We start from the raw sequence: 20,736 nt of genomic DNA on the forward strand, positions 1-20,736 counted from the left end.
CTCAGATATACTGTTTCAAAAACATTTACGTTTGAAATGAAATATTGTTGTTTTCAGTCACCAATCCAAGCATCTTTGCTCAAGTGGCAGTCGTCTGCTATGAATAAACTAGCGCTGGAGTCATTCATCGGTAAGTTGACAAAAGATCACTCCATTCATCCTTTTCAATCTGTAAGATCAGATGATTATGGCTTCTCAATGATCTAATTGTTCCTGACAGCAGATGGCAAACATTGCAAAGACTGGCAATCTTGGGTGGAACTGTACTGATGTTCACACAACAGTTCTATAAGCCAAATCGGTTCTTACAATTTGCATATGAAGTTCATGTAAAGTTGTAATCATGAACATCAGTAAGTTTTATGCTATGGGTTATAAATGTATCAAATGTCTACTTTGTTTTTCCAGCCATTATGAAGTATATGGGAGACTACCCTGTGGCTAAAAACCAGAAGGAAATTGACTGTATCTACGTCATATTGATGGTGAGTAGCCTTGAATTGCTAGTTATGTTATACCACTCGTCAGTGGGTATGCGAACTATCGCTTTGCAATTATGTATTGTACTGCTCAGTGGGTATGTAAACTACTGCAGTGTAATTATGTTTTGGCTAAAAAAAAGTTTGCTACGCTTATCACACAACTTTAACAGTACACCAGGCCAGAGCTTATTCTGTAATAAAAGCGACTTGGGAGCCCTCTTGTCAGGACTCCTTATGTCTGTTCATCTGACTGGGCCAGCTACCCAGTACTGGTTACTTTTTCATCGGCACACAGAAGGAAACCATTTGTGACTTGTCACAGCAAAACCAGGCACATGTCACACAGAAGATGAGCCTAAATGACACCAGGAGATAATGGGAGAAATTGATGTAATCAGATTTGACAAAAGGTAGACAACATTGAAATGAACAACCAGTTCGTCTGAACTTGCCAAGCCAAGAGCAACATGTGCCTGGTTTGGCTGTGACCAGTCACATTTGTGATGGCACGGACCATCTTTGATTCAACTGGTGAAAGTGTATCTTCTTTTACAGGCCTGCCACAACAACCCTCCACTTCGCGACGAAGTCTACTGCCAGTTATGTAAGCAAAGCACCAGTAACAAGAGCACCAAAGCAGACAGCTCAGTCAAGGGATGGCGTCTGTTCACGATTGTTGCGGCCTACTTTGACACCAGCGAGATCCTCCGACCTTACATCCTCAAGTTCCTTCAGCAAGCAGCTTTTGACACCAACAGGGTCAATCATGGTTTGTAATACTTACATGCTTTCTTTTATGGATGTGAAGGGTTGAATTTTTGCATCTCGGTCTCAGCAGACAGTTTGATCCTTCACAGGAAAGATGATATCTTTAAAAAAAGGTTTTCTTATTTTGTTAATATTTTGTTGCAGCGGTCAGATTTCTCAGAGAGTGAGTAGCCAGACTATCCAAAGAGGTTTTCCTTCGGCATGTTCAAAGACAAACTTCTCAACGTACTTCAGTCGAAATATCAATGCTTTGAATAAATCTCATTAAACGATTTCTTTTTCCATTCAAAGAAGATGATGTTTGACACTTCAACACTGGACATGAAGGGCTTTTATGTGCAGTAAGGTGGCTTTAGTTGAGGTGTCCAACTCGCAATCTGTGGATTTTGGATTGGACCCCTCCCCCCGGCCTTTGAGCTGCTTTGTCATTCACAGGTTCAAATGAGCACTGTATGACATGCAGCTCCTTAAAGCCATTGATGCTTAAGAGGCCTACTTGTATAGTATATTGAAGGACTGTATGTGACTTTTTTTTCTCAATTCCAGCGATTGCTTCAGTTGCATTACAAAACTTTAGGAAGACACTGAAATATGGTGGTAGGAAAAATGTGCCAAGTTGGACAGAACTTGAGGCTCTTTCGGTGAGTATAGTGTTAATTCCATATGAAATTATCAAAAGGTTTTTCATTTCTTGCATTTTCAAGAAAATTTTGTGGGGAGGGGAATTTATATGTTATTTTATGAATTATTGGAATTGATGTCATATTGCAGTATATGATGTTATCCCTGTTGTCAATCGCTAAGGCACGGTATAGCAGTATTATGGCTTCTGGTATTTTAGTGACATCCGCTGAATATATTGTCGGGAACAAAAACAGTATTTGATATCAGTCCTATCGTTTTTATCAAAGACATATCTCTAGAGAAACGGAAGTTTTCAAAGTGCTTCATGACAGAACTACGGGAAAGAAATAAAAAATATTTGAACAGCAGGGACTGGCTGGATTCGATTGTTGTGGCCAGGAGCAGGAATATTTGATGGCTGACACTTTCTTTGATTGTTCATTTCAGAAAGGGCGGTTGACCAAGCGGCAGATGTTCCTCCTCCCTGGTGGTCTGCCCCTGATGTTGAATCTCAAGTCGTGTTCTGTGGCCGAGGATGTAATAGAGGAAATCTGTAACCACCTCAACATCACCAACCCCCTCGAGAGGAATGAGTACACACTCTACTATGTTGTGGAAAAAGGTGGGCCCCGTTTAATCTCTCTAACTGCCAGATAGAATTAAGTTAAAGGCCTACACTGGTCGTTAAAAATTGGAAATTTGTAATTGATTTTGAAAATATCCAATTGTGTAAGTACATACTAAATAAGAATATCAGTATTAATGTTTTGTAGACAGATATACAGCTACTATAAATAACAAGTTTCAGCAAATTTGTATAGTGACTGCACGACGGCAATGTGGAAACTGCATTTCTATTTTCCTGGCCCACCAGTATAAATTACCAGTGGCGTAGCCCTTTAAAAGAAACCTGTCAAGAAGTGCTGGTGAAAATGGACGACAGTTGGAAAAACCTTTGTTGATTAATTTTAGCCGTCTAAGTGACCATGCAGTACCCCACGTGTACAATCCTCATCACAAATGACATCCCGTAAATCAGGTCAATGGCACATCATTGACGCATCGCGCGTAGATCGAGCGTAATATATGCGGAATATGGAGAGGTAATCACGTCACTGGCGCACAACTAGGCGTGCAACTTGCAGATGACAATTGGGCTAACATTTCATAACAACATGGACTACAGGGCAATAAATTAAGATAATCCCCAAACTGATCATTATTGTTACCACGTGTATGGTCAACTTGTCCAAATGAGATTTACTATGATTGGATCCCTTTAAAAAGTTAAAGTTCGCCTTAAATAGTGCTTTCTAATAACAGATCCTTGTTTTACGTGCATTGTCAACCGAAAATCTATCAAGGGATGTTAAGGAGCTGCTGCTATTTGCTTATTTAATCCACCAACATGAAAGGACTCAGTGACTCTCAATGGATTTGAAGTGTATTGGGACGAGGTTATAGGTATCACAAACCAGGTGACTAATTAGTCCAGTAAATTTAGACCAAAAGGAGCTGGTGTGCATAATCGATAGATCCAGTCCAGTTCTGTGATCAACCTCTTTTGCAGGGCTCAATGGATTTGAACCCAAAGTGTTTTGGAACCTGACTACACCACATTGCCCCCTACTGTTCCTATCTCTCTTTTCCCGAAAACTTAATTTATTTTCAGTCACTGAGTCTGGCCCCAAATATTGCAAGCCATCATTCTGTAGAAAACACAAATATGATAGCAAACCAATTGTTTGTCAGGATTTAGGACTTAGAACAGCACTGGTCTGTCAGTGTACTCTTGAGAGCTGTTTTTTCGTGCAGTTGTTTTTCATAGATTAAAACACTCTTTGCTGTTTTTTCAGAACAATTCCACGCACCGCTCAAACCTACAGAATACATATTTGATGTGACAACTGAGCTGTCAAATCAAAAGAAGGATTTCCATCTACTGTTCCAGAGGACAACGTGGTTCTTTGACATCAAGTTTGAGTATGGTGAAATGTTCATTGATGTAATCTACCATCAGGTAACTAAGTTGTATACTTTACTTGTTTCATTCACATTTTCAGTAAAGACTGCTAGTGAAATTGCTTTCCAAGTCTTGTGACACAGATATCATTGTGTTACCATTAGAGGTTAAGCATTTTGTTTAGACAGCTTAAGGGGGCTTTAAACACTTTAAGGCTTGCGCTGTTCATTAAAAAAAATTGGATTTTGTCATTGAATTGTAAAAATTCATTGTAAAATTAGATCCTCACTCTGAAAACTAAAGGACAATAAAATACTGATGCCCGAGTGCTGTAAACTGACTGTTTCATGAGTGTTGTATTTTGGCTATTTGAGTTTCACATGATATTGATGTATTACTTTCCAGAGCTTACCCAGCTATCTCAATGGAAACTTGATTGTTTGTAAGGGATCCTCACTCTCAAATCAACAAACAGTAAGTGGGCTACATACATGTATATTTAGTGGCTTATAGTGCCTTATTTTGAAATATGTAAATATATATTTGTTTGAAATATTTTGTCGAGAGGATGGTCTTGGATGCAGAAGAAAATGTGCAGTAACATTCTAACTTATGTGAAGGCATGTATGGGTCCGTTACCATATACAAATGAAGAATCTGTAGGTGCCAGTCATGCATGCTCTCCTTGAGGGGCAATTATGTGATTCATGAGTGGCGTTGACAATATGCTTCATTACTTTACCATGAAAGTGGCTATCACCAACGTTTTGACCAACAATCGTTTAACAAAGTACTCACAGTACATGTGTTTGATATATTTTGTTAAGGGATAGTCTAGGATGCACAGGAAAATGTGCACTAACATTCTACCTTCTGTGAAGGCGTACACTTTGAGATGTATCCCTTTCACAGCATGCCGGTCTTTCATGCTCTTCTCAGTCCCTTGAAGGAGCATATTTTATACTGCCACTCAATCTTCTCCATTGGTGTATCAGTTGGCAATTAAATTTTTGTAAATTCTTTGCTGAGTGTGTTACTCAGCAAAGAATTTACAAAAATGTTTAGCTTTTATTGAGAAAAATATAACTTTAAGCTGTGTATGTACGTAGCTTAAAATTATATTTTCCTCAGTAAAAGCTAATCCTCCTGTGAGGTGTCTTGCACATTATAGTTATAACTGAACATTTTTTTAAAATGTAATGGCAAATGTTTTGGTATTTATACCCGATTTTAACTTGTTTGTTTTTCAGATTGAGATAGCCAAGCTCGCTGCCTTACAACATAAGGCCAAGGACAATGTCAATATGCCAACAATGTAAGTGTTCTTAAATCATGTCAGTCAGTTTGACATCTGTCTGTCTTGTTTCACTTTGGCTTTACCTTGCTTGAAATCAGACTGAACATGTACTGTAAACAACTTTATTTTTGCATCCATTCAAACAAATTTTGTTTCCAGTTATTTCTGCAAATGGATACAGTTACCAATGATAAAACCATGATGTGAAACATTTTTTTGCCCCTAAACTTTTACAATTTTACCCCCTCGCAAAAATATTATTAGGTGAGCAAAAATAAAGAGGTTTACAGTTGTCACTTGCTTTTTGCTGAGCTAGTCAACCTAAAGGGAGCATAACTCACCTCTGGTAAGCTAGGGTTTGGAACAAATTTTCAGTTTTGAGTTTAAAGTGTTGTCATACGCCCTTTGCCAGATACACCAGTACCACCTAGGGTCGGCCCAACAAACTACCTTCACAATAGGTTTTTACGGTCAATGACGCCAGACTATTCCTCTCGAGCCATTGTCTGACGTCTTTTACCGTGAAGATCTATTGTAAAGATGGTTTGTTGGGCTGACCCTAGGTGGTACCAGTGTATCTGCAAAGGGCCTATTGTGAACCTGTGAGAGGTTTCAGTTCATGTGGTGATAGTTGGCTACACGCTGTGCTTGAATGTACACAATCTACATTGTATTACAGGACCGCTCATTTAATGAAGACAAAAGGAATCGTTGGTCCCAATTATAGTTTATGTAACATTTATTCAGCCATGAAAATTTCATGCCTTTGTCCTCAGAAGAAAGGGTTTAAATCACCCGAGAAAACTTGTACAGAGTAAAAATTGGTGCTGTAATGAAGTCCTGTAACGTCAAAAACTGGTGTAGCACCACCTGAGTTCTATGCAAAATCAAATACTCCTTGAGACAATTCAGTTTTTTCTTTATGCTCCCTTTAGTCATTGCCTTTACACATACTCCAGGCCTAAAATTAATTAAGAGTGAGCCTTTGGAGAAAAGCTCCCTGATGCTGTAATTCTTATGTGAAATGATGGTACCAAAGCTGAGAAAGCTGACCTAATGTTACCAAAATTGCATGACTGTGTTTGGTGATATCATTCAAATCATCATATTCATTAAGTTATATGATAACAAGATTTCTGAAAATGTGTACATAACATGTTAGATATGATATTTTCTTATTCATAGGCGACACATGAGTGTTATGACCAGGTACATTTTAGCATTGGTTGCAGTGATATTTAAGTTTGACATTTTATAATGCACATTTGATTTATAACCCCAGTGCAAAAAGCCCAGAACAAATTTTTCTAAATATGGTTTCATTGACTTTTTCCCTCACAGACTTTTATTCCCCTTTCCAAAATTCAAGTTTAATTTACGAAAAATTTTCAAGTTTCATTTAAAAAATTTAGTCAGCACTACATTGTAAATCTATAGCAGAGGGGGTGGTCTTTGTCAGTTCAGCGGGATTGCCTAAATCTGACTATTTGCCGGGATTCAGGATGGAGTTTAAAATTATAGGCACATTTTAAGAAGAGTTCATCAGCAAGTGCATTTTAGCGTGATTCTGGATTTGGTCAAAATTGTTTTTGGGGAACTACATATTGCCATAAAAGGAGGACAGGACTGGTTCCCCCTTTTTCCTCCTCATCATGCTCATGGTACGTGGGATATCACCATGCTATTCGTGCTCATACAATGTTTCACGCCTTGCCCAACACTGATGAATAATATATTGAGAAACACACTTCTGCTGAAATGCAGCTGGGGAACTCAGGATGTTCAGTGGACAATTATAGAGCATATTTTAAGTCACCAATGCACTTTATACCTGCATGCATTCTTAGTTGCACCTCACCAAGTCCTATTGTTCCCTTTTAAATATAACAGCAAAAGCACATTCCTTCAATTTAATGTGTTTTTGATGATAGGGATAACAGTTGGATTTTTTATGTAAAAGAAGAACTATGATCATGACCCAAGAAGCTAGCTTACTTTCAAATCAGCCATTGGCAGAGAATGACCAATGCATCCAATTTACTGGGGCCGATTGGTGTAAGATATTGAGTTGAGAGCTGAGTGTCAACTACAAAATTATAAGCTGTGTAAATAATATGGGCCGATTGTCAATTGATGTATTTGGGAGAAGATGCTAATGCATACCATGTGAACAAAAACGAATGATCAGTTGCTGCTGTTTTATAAAGTGCAAGTTTAGGGGAAGTGGAAGCGCGTCAGGCTTATGATGAAGGCGTCCTGGGTTTAACTGCTCTTTGAACCCCAGAATTCTTCCTGTGGAGACTTGGATGATGATGATAATCCTAAAGCGCTTTAGGCAAGGTATTCAACCATGGGAATGTGCTATAAAAATGTTTTATTATAACACCGGCTGTTATTAAATCCAAACCGTTGTTGGACTATGAATGTTTGAGACAAAAATGACAGAGCAGGAATTGTTTGGGGAAGATATAGGTTTGATTGAACCGTGCTTCACATTTTGTCCCCTTTTGTGTGTTTTCTAATTCCGGCACAATTTCTGTGCAATATTGAGTGCTTATAACACTAGTCACCCTTGCTGTGCTTTTGCTTCATCTACTGTTTGCTCTTTCGAAACCTCCCAGGCGTGACACAGGATCTAATTCAAGTGCATCCCAGTTGTATAATGTCAGCTCTATGGCTGATTTTGAAATAACCCCAATTGACAGGTAATATAGCTTTGTGGCTCATCCACCAGTATTGCTGCTTTAACTCCCTACTAAAAAATTAACCCTTGGCTAAGGCACTGTAAGGAATTTGTAGTTGTAGTTGTAATTGTAGGGTAAATGAGGGAGTGTATCTTGCCCAGGCCAAATTACCCCCTCATTTACCCTACAATACCTTATAGTACCTTAGCCAAGAGTAAATCTTTTTTAGTAGGGCTTTAACATGAGTTGAGTGTGTTTCTAACATTTCTAACAAATACTCATATTCATTTCCATACTAACTCTTTCCGGTTTTTAGTAAAGGAGTAGGGGGATGCTATGTATGTAAAGTCTTGCTCCTGGCACGGTAAACAATTTGCGCCCCCTGAGTGCATTCGGCTTAGGCTTTACATCACCCTGATAGCATGGTGCTTCGTCATTGCTGTTGGGTCAAAGTCTCCGGGTAATCAGGAACAAGTCAATGACGTAATCACATCGTCCCTCACCCCAGCACAGGGTGTTGTCAAAGTGCATAAAAGTTATTGCTCTGCGGCTCATCCTTGACTATGGAGTTTCTGTTTTGGTCACAGAAGGACCAAGCCTGAAAAATATGAAAGTTTGCACCCTAACTTTTGGTTTGTTCCATTATTTATATCACTAGTAGATCTCATGAAGATACGCACCAGAATACACGGGTGTGTAATTCGACCTATTTTGCAAGGTTCATTCTGACATCATGCATATACTCTGCAAATATACTTGCTCAATTTTGCCGTACCCTTTGATGGACCTGTGCCGTGCTGGTTAACTCGAACTGCACAAGTGCTCTTTCTACTTGTGGATGAAATTGGACCACACTATTTCGGTAGCATTTTTACTATGTTTGCTGTACCCTTCAAACAGTTATTATACTTTTCACTTCTCAAAAAAAGCTCAACAATAACATTTTCAATTTCTCTACCTGTGGTATCATGTTGTCTTGTTAAAGCTCAGGTGTCCCTATCTCAGAGCGTTCTTCAAAAGATTTACCCTCGGTCTCTGTTCAGGGATATGATGAATGTTGTAACTGAAATAACTGCTATAATACTGCTTTGAGGACTTAGCAGCACAGTTGGCAGGATTCAGCAGCACAGTTGGCAGGAGTTTGAACAAAATCCAGATTTATATCTGGTTATGACTGTGCACGAATTATACCTTTACTGCTTGGTTACCTCATCAATGTGCATGTGTATATAACCAGATAAAAAATATGGAAATTCTCTGCCTCCGTGGTGTTGATTGAATGTCCTCATGGAGTATTGGTGGTGGATCTGATGTGGAGCTAAATATAAAGTTGTATAAGATCCGTTTGCTTCCAGCAATCACAGGTTAATAAGTAATCGAACATGAGTCATCCAGCAAGATTGTCAGGTGGCGAAAAAGAAATCGCAACAAATGTAAAATGAAAACCGCGACTCCATTCTCATGAATAAATGAATAGTGCAGGTGCTAAAAATTGCTTTGTGGTGAATCAGCATTAGAAGAACCCATAAAACAAAATTTGTCCAAATCCATGTGTCTAATATGGCTGCTTGAGGTGGGGTCACCGAAAATAGCCTACTTGATGCTTTGGGTTGGCTACCTCACTGTGAGTTACCCAAAACTTGGAAGTACAAACTTCTTTCTTGATCAGACAAAGATGTCTGATGGCAATCTGTATGTATGATCCAAAAATCATCAAGCTGCATGATTATCACCTGCCCCCTCCCCTTTCAACTTTTGGATTGACAATGACCACATATGTGTGTTGAGAACATCAATTTCTTCTATTATATCCTGGTGTCATTTTAGGCTCATCTTCTGTGCGACATGTGACTCGTTTTGTCGTGGTGGGTCACATATGATCGTTAGTTTTGTGTCACAAGCCAATGTGGGGTGCTAGCTTATACGTCCAGCAGCAGACAAGCACAAAAGCCCTCCTATATATGCTAGGACCACACTTCAAATCCTTTTAGTCCCAGTGTTGTTGAACAGCTCTGCTGGAGGTTGGATTTTCATTTTCTCAATCATTTTGCAGGCAAGAAGTGCAGGATCTTCTCCCACGGGGCATAGATAAAATCACCGAACTCTCATCCCAGGCATGGGTCAACGCTGTTCATGAGAGACTCAAAGAAATCAACCAGATGACGCCAGTGGAATGCAAGGTTATGTTCTTGGGTGAGTGTCCGTATTTCATAGCATTTTTAGCCTCTTGCCGCTTTGTTTTACACACAAACCCTCCTGAACTAGCCTAGCTTTCACCCACCCATCCGAGACTGACTACCTGGACTCTCCTTGGACTAGGACAAGGCCTCTATCTCAGAAATTGGAAATGGTCCCTTTTTGTAGGCCTTAATTAGAGGGGCACCCAGTTGCTTTCAATTCCAAAAAATAGTAATATCATGGTTATGATGAATAGGCCAGCAGAATGATCATTAAGGTGACTAGAATAGACACCTGTTTCAACAGTTGTTCTGGCTTATCGGTACAGTACAATGTTAATTAAACTTCTCGTCCGATTTCCGAGAGGAGATATATGTGACCCGCAAAGGAGAAAGGTACATTGTATATGAGGGCATAATAAACACACCCCGTGACAAGAGGAAAGGTATTGTTAGAAAGCATGGATCTCACCACAGTTCAGTAGATCTGATTCACCACTTGGCCACCAAGGGTCCAAATTCAAAAACCTTAATAATGCGATTATTACTTAACTACTTGCCCGATTGCCACCAATCTGATATCATGGGTACATCTAACCACCGTATGGTATATGTCAGATGGTTTTTACCCCTCAGCCCATAAAGGCTAGAGGGGTATTGTCGAGGCGTTCGCCGTCTGTCTGAGGGTCTGTCCGTCTGTCCGTTGATCTCGTTTCCGGAGCATATATCCGTAACCATAAATGCTGGGCATTTCATCTCTGGGTGGTTTGAAGGTCTTATGGTACCATTGTGCCTCTTGGTAGTTTTGACGGTTTTCGACCTACACTTGGCCCAAGGGGGGCGCTTCATGCAAAAAACTACTTTTGGCTATATCTCATGAATTATGCTAGCTAGAATCATGATATTTTTACTGAGGACAGTACTCATGAGACTACATCACATAATACCCAGGTTTTTCATTTAACCTACTTTTCAAGGTCACAGGGGTCAAGTAGCGTAAATTGACCATCAGTGGTTTCCGGAACATATATCTGTAACCATAAATGCTGGGCATTTCATCTCTGGGTGGTTTGAAGGTCTTATGGTACCATTGTGCCTTTTGGCAGTTTTGACGGTTTTCGACCTACACTTGGCCCCAGGGGGCGCTTTATGCGAAAAACTATTTTTGGCTATATCTCATGAATTATGCTAGCTAGAATCATGATATTTTTACTGAGGACAGTACTGGGTGGTTTGAAGGTCTTATGGTACCATTGTGCCTTTTGGTAGTTTTGACGGTTTTCGACCTACACTTGGCCCCAGGGGGGCGCTTCATGCAAAAAACTACTTTTGGCTATATCTCATGAATTATGCTAGCTAGAATCATGATATTTTTACTGAGGACAGTACTCATGAGACTACATCACATAATACCCAGGTTTTTCATTTGACCTACTTTTCAAGGTCACAGGGGTCAAGTAGTGTAAATTGACCATCAGTGGTTTCCGGAACATATATCCGTAACCATAAATGCTGGGCATTTCATCTCTGGGTGGTTTGAAGGTCTTATGGTACCATTGTGCCTTTTGGCAGTTTTGACGGTTTTCGACCTACACTTGGCCCCAGGGGGCGCTTCATGCCAAAAACCTACTTTTGGCTATATCTCATGAATTATGCTAGCTAGAATCATGATATTTTTACTGAGGACAGTACTCATGAGACTACATCACATAATACCCGGATTTTTGATTTGACCTACTTTTCAAGGTCACAGCGGTCAAATAGCGTAAATTGACCATCAGTGGTTTCCGGAGCATATATCCGTAACCATAAATGCTAGGCATTTCATCTCTGGGTGGTTTGAAGGTCTTATGGTACCATTGTGCCTTTTGGCAGTTTCGACGGTTTTCGACCTACACTTGGCCCCAGGGGGCGCTTCATGCGAAAAACTACTTTTGGCTATATCTCAGGAATTATGCTAGCTAAAATCATGATTTTTTTACTGAGGACAGACAGCACTCATAACACTACATGCACTTATTCCCGGGTTGGCCCTTAAGCCCACTTCACCATTCTCCTCCCCTCGACCTTCATCAGCTGAGGGGTTATGCTCGCTTTGCGAAGCTATTTTTATTTTATTTGACCTACTTTTCAAGGTCACAGAGGTTAAATGGCATAAAATTTCCATTTGGCTATATTTGACCCATCACAGCAAAAGCAGACGCATGTTGCTCTGAGCTTGGCAGGTTGAGACGGACTGTTTGTTCATTTCTCTGTTGTCTGCCTTTTGTGAAATATGAGCACGTCAATTTCTTCCATTATCTCCTGGTGTCATTTAGGCTCATCTTCTGTGCGACATGTACCTGGTTTTGCTGTGACGGGTCACATATACTGTAGAATGTTTCTTAACCAGTACAAATTATCCACTAAATATATAGATGGTGAACACAATAGCCCCTGGCTGTTCCATTGTTATTATCATCCTTGTTTAACACTTATTAATGTGATTTTGCGTCTAGTTCGGTGGGGTATAGTCAGTCAATATCTTGAACGTCGTCTCATTTCTTTCAGAAATGTTGATAACTTGGCCATTATTTGGATCAAAGTTCTTCAGGATTAAGGTAAGTCTCGTATATATTCGATGTCGTCTTGTGGCTCAGACTCAAAGATGGTGCCCAAGATACTTAATGGATATTTCAAAACTAGGTACTAGGTACCAAGTATTAGAAGGAACGACTTAAGCATTTATGATGTATGCATGTTAGTGGATAAACCATGATTTTAAACACAATGATATCATGCGATAAGATTCAGTTCAACATTAATACCGAATACTGTGATAATTTGTTAATACATGCCCATGTTTGTTTTCAGAGCATTGCAGATCCACGAATAAAGGGTAGCTGCTTGATGGCTATCAATGTGCGTGGTGTCATGTTGTTAGATGAGACGTCTCATGTGAGTAGGAAAGAATATTGTCAATTGAAACAGTCATACGTGTACATTTTAAAGAAAAAACACAGAAAGAATTGAATCAATAACCGAGGTCATCATTCAGTGACAGATCCTGATCTCCCAAATTGTCTTCCAAATAAAAACTTATGAGTAACTTAAGTTCTTGATAGTTGAGAATTTATTCAGTGAACTTATTCAGGGGTAAGCTCTCAATAGTTGAGAATTAAAAGACCTCTTAATCTTTTGGAAAGGTTATTAGACATCCGAAGTTATACATCACCTCTTGTTATATCTCACAATATAACCAAGACATGGATGTCTGCGTCGAGTCTGTATCACCTTGACAGGTGTGATGGACCCGACATCACTTTTAGGGATCTTCTGGCAGGACTTTATAGACACCTTCAGTCAGGACAAGAGACAACGTGTTTTTCCAGACACAAACTTTTATTGAATCTCTCACGATAACAGCCAACCCTCATCTGAATCTCGAATGATCATTTCATGATAATTGAACACATCTCAAAGTTATAAAATCATCCAAAGGTGTTATGTAACCTGTCAGGAATGTCAATTGAAAACTTAATTGAAACTTTAATTTAGGAAGTTTTCTTGATGCAGAAACAATGTAATAACATAATGATGATGACGATTCTGATGCAATGACAATGCAAGAATACAGATGATGACTTTAACCCTCTCAGTTGTGTAAAACAATCATCACTTGTATCATGACACAAGGCATATCACTTGTGACACCGAAGGCATGTCACGCGTGACACCAGTGGCTAACAAATTACCCCTAACAGCTTTAAGACATCATTGTGTCATCAGTGTTCGGAGGGAAGAGTGCAAATCATGCATTGACGCATTTCATACTGGAATGCAGCAGTGCTCTTTTATTCTTTATTCACCTAATATGTTTTTTTTCAGAATACTTTGGTATCATGGCCCTTCAGTGAGATTATAAGTACGAGGCGTTACCGTGCCGACAACAAGGTCAATTACTTGGATCTCAAATGTGGAAATCTACTGCTACAGAAGATCACGAGGATTGAAACGGATCAGGTAGGAATCGGGATGGCTGTTTCAACTCTTTGAATGTTTTATTCAGTACCTGGCAATGACCCAAGTCTGGGTTGTGATGCCTAACATGATGTGATAGGCCAGTTTCGATACTGCTGTAACAGTTGGGGGAAGTTCAGATCTGACCTTAGTTAGTTTCTGTAATTATCGAGGCCCTGCCGCTTTGTCTCTATAGCTGCGCTTACACCACGAAATATTGGTGGACCAATTGCACGTACACCACCACATTGCCGCGACAAATTGGTTCGGCAATCCATTGCCGATACAAATTGCGGGGCGAATTTGTCCCACCAAGATTGATGGTCCAAATTCGCCCGGCTTGTTAAAAGCTCGGCTTTGTCGTTGTGTACGCGCAAATGGATCGGCAATTGGCTAGTTAGATGGTTCGGCTCCAGGCGGCGTTTTCGAAATGGCGCTTTCTGCTTATTGTTTGCGCGCCATCTGTTGCCGGATTTTATAACTAGCTGCAGCGCTGGTGTACGCGCTTGGTGGATTTTCGATGGTGCGGCATTGGTTCGCGAACCAAGATTGGTGGTCCATTTTCAGGTGGTGTACGTGCGGCTTATGAGATAACACCATTATTTGGATATTTCATGATTGTTAGAGGGACAATCATTTTTGGTGTGGGTATTTTGTTTTGGCTTGTTTGACGAGAAACTCTTGGGAGCATATCTGTAGGTCAGTGTCTGAATATGAATAGTTGGGTGGGAAAAAAGTGAATAATTCTTACTGGGAGGGGGGTCAGTGTCACTTGACATGTTTTGCATTGATAAAATTAAAATCCTTGATTTTCATCATAATAAGGCCCAAAATCTAGTTGGTGATAACTAAAACATATAAAAAACTCAAACCCTAATTAAGACGTATAATATGTTCAGTGTTGAAAAAAAAGGCAGTGAAAAGCGATTGATGTTGTTTTCTCACTATTGCTGTAGCTTTTCATCTCGTAGGTGATTTCTTGGGCCATGGTTGGCAGGACCTTTAAAGAGGTATTCGTTTATTCTGATGAACACCTAAGTACTTCCAAAGGGGGATTCAGTACCAGATACCCGGCCAACATAGAATCCATGATGATTAACCACGTTGATCACAGACTCTTTGACGGAAACCTTGTCTGTGTAAACCGTATAATCCAAAGCAAAAATAACTTTCTTTTTTCAATTTACAGGGGGCTGACATATCCCGGATTATTGGACTGTACATTCAGGTCTTGAACAAGGACAAGCAAATAGGAAATCAGATCTGGAGTCCAGCTCGATAATGAGTGACTTGAAGCTTGAGAGAAATATTGTTATGGGGCTTTTTCAAGTGCATTCCGCTCAGGACTCATGAGACATGGACCGATGAGGTCACTGTAAACTCCTTTATTTTTGCAAGCCTAGTATTTACAAGACTTCAGCAGAAGTACTGTCACAAAATTTTATGGCACGAAAATGTTTAACTTAATGTTTTATAATTGGAAAATTAGCCTATTAGCAGAAATAAATGGTTGCAAATCTAAAAATGATAATTTCGCTAACACATAGGGCGCGAAAATAAATGGGTTTACAGTATGACATTATTTGGAAGCTTTTAGGGGAACATGGTTCCAGGATTTTATAGCAGTTGTTGTGATTAAGGATGGTGATGTTGATCAAGTTATCCAAGATATATTTACATCTCAATATTCTGAAAATTGGCCAAGTCTGCATGGTCATATTGAGAATTAGGGTGTGATAGTGACAATTTCTGATGCAATGGGTGCATGATATTGTGTCGATTTCAGAACATTATTTCAATGCACAGACCTTCTTTAGTATATCTCAGGGTGATTATTAGAGTGTTGCTTTGTACATTGCACATTATTGTTATTACGCTGTTACTCTTCTTAGATCTGACCTGGCTTTAAACAGCTGAACACCCGACACTCACAATGAGATTGGGGCTTTGTGCTTGGAATATGCATCATCAAATAAGTACGTCTTTACCTACCCCTTAGATGTGTCACCCAAGCATTAAGTTTTGAGGGACAACTTGGGCTTGCCATGGGATTGCACCTTTTTGTGGTGCCTTTGCTGTTTGAGCAGAGTTCATGAGAAGATTTATGGGCAATACAGACCATGGGCAGTCACTCTCAGATACATGTGTTAAGCATCCCTGTACCTAGCGTTTTTGGTAGACCCCTTCATTTACTGGCATGTTTTTCATCCCCAACCCTTATTGCTGGTATACATTTGCAAACACAACCCCTTACATTGTTATTCAAGTGCTTCCTCCAACTCTCGATTTCGGGAATTTTTACAGAAGCTTAGTATCTGAGTAAAAGAGTTGAAAATAAAGAGCAGATGGCAGGTATCTTTTGAAATGTGCTTCTAGGTTTATTGCAGGGCTTGACTGAAAAATGGGGGTCCATTGGCCTAGCATGGGTCAACCTTTGCCAACCAAAAACAAACAAACTGTCACACATTTTTGGTACAAGGATGCTCTACACATTTCATTGTGGTGACCCCCTCCCCAGAGTATATGGGCATATTGCAGAAACAATTGAAGCAAAATTATGAAATACTTTAATGAAATCTGGCCATGAGGGTGGTTTTACATTGCCATGTGAACACTACCATTATACCAGCATCCTTTTCCTTGAATGAGTGGGTACCATGATTGTTCATGATGATGTGGGCCCCAGCTTTAATTGTGTGAATTGAGGAAATATTCTCAGGTGACTTACTCAAAATATATCAGTGAATGAGGTTTTATAGGTACAGAAGAACCTCTCTATTAATGACACCCTTGGGACTGACAAGTATGCCATATTACAGAGGTGTCCTGATTAAAGAGGTCAAATTGGATGGAAACACCCAATTTGGGACCAAAACTAGTGTCCTTAATAGAGAGGGTGTCCTTGATAGAGAGGTGTCTGTTAAGAGAGGTTCTACTGTACATGTATTTCCTGTAGAATTGCAATAGCGCTCACATGTATTTAGCACATACTGGGAGAAAAACCATCCTGTTTTTAAAGTTGTAATTCTAAGAAACTGATGCACATCAAGGGCAAATATATGAATGTTTCGTGTAAACTACAGCTCAATGGTTTTGGACTTTGACTTTTCGGAGAAACTTGTAAGATTTGTCAAAAACGTCTGCATCAAAAGTGGTGTTTTTATCCCAGACATCTATGAATTTTGGATACTTTCTGTTTGATCATCTCTTCAATAAAGAATTTAAAGGACGGGATATATTTTCCTGACTAACTCCAATATAAAGCGTCCTTTTCACTTTTATATGATCAACTGCAAATGTTGATCTCTTTGCCTATGTCATTGTTTGTTTACTAAAACTGAACCAGGGAGTACCAGGCTCAGTGTTGATGACTTTAAATGAACAAAGTTGGTAAGGGAGTATGTGACGTTTGAGAAGCAGGGATAATGTATTTGGCAGATTTTCAGTTTCTTCCTCCTCAAAAGGGCTTGCATGTACTTTGACAGCAGTTTTTGTGTACCTCAGCCTACTGTAGAGTAGACAAAAAATAAGAATTTATAGGCATCTTTTGCAAGTAAGTGCTGTTTCAAGGACAGCATTTTTGCATGAAAAGTGTTTTGCTCTGGGCACTGCTAGATCCCTGGGAAAGTATACCAATGCAGGGGGGTATTTATGCCAAAATATTAACTATATATCTTTATATAAAAGTAAAAAAATGAGTAATAACAATACACATTGGGATGTGACTTAATCATGATTATGTGTGTATGAAAACTTATAGGCGTGTATGTGTATATAATTTGGCTGTTAATTATCAAAGTAGAATTTCTTAACATGTTAATACTTGATTACTACATTGTTAATGCTGATTTGTTTTTATTGAGGAAGGTGAAAATATTCAAAACCCATGGGGGGGGTCTTCAAAATAACATTTCTGGGAAGTGAAGAAGCATCGCTATGATTTTCCCATCGAAATTCGAATTTAAATGCTGCATTGATTTGTCTTATATACATTTCTCCTAAAATCGCTTTGCACTTTTTTGGGCTCAGCTCAACGTTTTCTATAGGACTTGATGAAGTTGGTTGTGTAAAAGGTGTTTTTTCTTCTTTTTCATGGGTTGAGACTTCTGTCATCGACCGTTAGCGGAGCATGCACATTTCCTGACTGCTGCGGCTTTTACTGAAACTTTCTCTGATGATATCTTGAGACTGTTCACCCTGACATGTTTTTTGTTGGGGAATATAGCCTGATTTCTTGTTTCAGCTTGTAGGTGCATTCCTTATTTCCAACATTACTGAATAAATCAATCAGCTGATCTTTGTGTTATGGGCATGTTACGAAAAAGTTGAGACTATCTTGGCAATATTGATCACCTTTTAAAGGCCATGACTCCAGGTATTTTGCCATTTCCTGCTGTAAGACGATTGCAAAATTGCACCTAACAATCTATACAATACAGAAAACCCCATGCAATTTGCTACATCCATTTTGAAGATTAGCCATTTATTTGTTTGACAACTAGATTACCTAATCAGGCTAGCAACTGGCTTGTTAGAGCCAGGCGGCGGGTTCACCAAAAGTTGTGATGTAGATCAGGCTATTGCCCTACTTGGGAGGACAAATATCAATTATATCAATTAATGCTCTTAAAATTGATATATGAAGTCTGTTTTGTATTGACATTTTCAATGTTCTAGTATGAAAGCATACTTTTGCCCATGATAAATGAGTTTATTGTATTCCAAAAAGTAATTAATCTAATTTTTTAATCTTTTTGGAAAAACAGTAATTTATTTTAGAAGCCGAATCTCACATCTAGAAAGTATTATTGGAGAACTATGAACCATGCTCTTTCTTAGAGTAATGTAACAATTAACCATGCTCTTTCCTGGAGAACTAGGATAATGAAACATGATCTTTCTGAGAAAACTTTATCAATGAACCATGATCTTTCTCAGAAAACTATTGTAATGAAACCTGCTCTTTCTTGGGATACTATAAGAATGAACCGTTCTCTTTGTTTGAGAACTATGATTAACCATGCTCATTCTTGATGTTGACTTCTCTTTTCTTTTCCTTTTTTGGACGGGTTTGAATGGGATAATGAAATTTGGTTTGCTGTTTTTGCTGTTGTGATATCTACATATTTCAAAACATTCCATAAGTTGGTCCCTCCTGCGTAAGCATGGGTTTTTCTTGCCCTCTGGCAAAAAACTTGTGCTCTCGTGTATAAATGTTAATAATTTTGTATCTATAGGCTAACAACAGGCTGTGATGTCATATGTTAATAATTTATATGATCTGTTTATAAATTATTCTTGTTAGTCAGTCTAGCTAGTCTCCTCTAATGACATCTGCCTAACGGATAGTTGGAAATTGAAAATAGGGATTTTAAGTTTTGTCTTGCCTCTGAGTCAAGTTTATAGCCATAATTTTATATGGAGTATCTATTTTCACCAGGGAGAGTCATGAGATGAGATAGGTGTGATCTGTCACATAATATAATTCAATATAGATAACATTTATCTAACTGCCTCTTGTATGAACTGTAGAAAAGTAGTTGTTCTCTCTAACTTTCCATATCAAGTAATTTTCCATTTGACAGATTTTCATGCATTCCAACTGAATTTGTTTGCTGATTAAAATTTATAAGCCGTCCTGGATGAGACCAGATAACTATGTGATCAGATATAGAGAAGTTACCAACATCTTACAGATAGTTTAATGCAGCACATTTTCTGATAATATATTTTAATAATTTGTGATTTCAGTGGGGAGTAGTTCTTACAGATGTTTTTAATTTCATGTTGCAATGTACACTTCATATCCACCTGAATTCTCAATGGATACTTTGATAATACAGTAGAACCTCCCTATTATGGACATCCTTGTTACTGACAAAAGCTGCCTTAATGAAAGTTAGGTGTCCTGATTAAATTGGTGAAATCTACATACAGTACATGTAGGGATGAGATTATATGTGGTATGTATGTGTGTGCGTATGTATGTATGTACGTACGTATCATATTTTTGACAGCAAGATTCTGAAGATTCTCCCCACGGAAAATGTTGCTCTATTTTAGTTCTGCAAAAAAGTAGATCCAGCCACCATAAATAGTATGTACATGTAGTTCATGTTCTCCCATCTCTGCACTGTGCAAAGTATTTTGGAAGACAAGGCAATTCCCATTCATCAGTGATTGTATTCTAAACATCATTCTTTTCACATTTATTAGGAAACATTTGTGTAACAATATCTGAAGGGTGCAACTGTTACAATCAGCGGCATGTGAGACAGACATGTCTATTATTTTCTTATTGGGAAAACTTGAATAAATGATTTATAACAAACATCATGTGTCCTATTCCTTTGTCAGAAACAATTTCATCGCTGAATTATGAAGATTAACTAAGGTACATTTGTAGCAGGAGCCATCCATTCAGGTACAGTCTAGCTCATATTAATATCAATACCTACTTGATACGATATTTCGCCAACTAAAGCAGGGTGTACACTAGTAAAATATTGGCAACATTTTACCAACATTTATTTAACCAACATTTTTACAACAATTTTGCAACAAACGCTTCAAGGCCCTGTGTACACTAGCAACAAAATTGCAACAAATTAGCAACATTTTTACAACATGTTGATAAATTGTTGCAAACTTTTTACTGGGAACAAAGGGAAATAGGTATTTTGGAGGGAAAATGGATGATTCCAAGGAGAGAAGATGTGTTTTGAGTGCTTCTGCAGCAATT

General features: G+C 38.8%; 1 protein-coding gene across 4 annotated transcripts in view; it reads left to right on the forward strand.

The window, feature by feature from the left end:
* Positions 1-20,325, forward strand: part of LOC135488165 (unconventional myosin-XV-like) — a 100,697-nt gene extending 80,372 nt beyond the window's left edge. For 3 of the 4 annotated variants that reach the window (XM_064772645.1, XM_064772662.1, XM_064772670.1), the window contains 14 exons: positions 58-130; positions 409-485; positions 1,038-1,251; positions 1,797-1,891; positions 2,322-2,496; positions 3,731-3,894; positions 4,243-4,311; positions 5,088-5,152; positions 6,320-6,343; positions 9,872-10,011; positions 12,546-12,595; positions 12,849-12,932; positions 13,863-13,997; positions 15,184-20,325. In XM_064772645.1, the coding sequence (XP_064628715.1) occupies positions 58-130; positions 409-485; positions 1,038-1,251; positions 1,797-1,891; positions 2,322-2,496; positions 3,731-3,894; positions 4,243-4,311; positions 5,088-5,152; positions 6,320-6,343; positions 9,872-10,011; positions 12,546-12,595; positions 12,849-12,932; positions 13,863-13,997; positions 15,184-15,276 (1,458 nt within the window). In that variant the 3' untranslated portion in view covers positions 15,277-20,325. The remainder of the gene's footprint in view (positions 1-57; positions 131-408; positions 486-1,037; positions 1,252-1,796; positions 1,892-2,321; positions 2,497-3,730; positions 3,895-4,242; positions 4,312-5,087; positions 5,153-6,319; positions 6,344-9,871; positions 10,012-12,545; positions 12,596-12,848; positions 12,933-13,862; positions 13,998-15,183) is intronic. The other variant, XM_064772653.1, reaches the window with a different exon arrangement.
* The last annotated feature ends 411 nt before the right edge of the window (positions 20,326-20,736 follow it).

This window comes from Lineus longissimus, chromosome 1 (assembly GCF_910592395.1).
Source record: "Lineus longissimus chromosome 1, tnLinLong1.2, whole genome shotgun sequence".
Taxonomy (NCBI): domain Eukaryota; kingdom Metazoa; phylum Nemertea; class Pilidiophora; order Heteronemertea; family Lineidae; genus Lineus; species Lineus longissimus.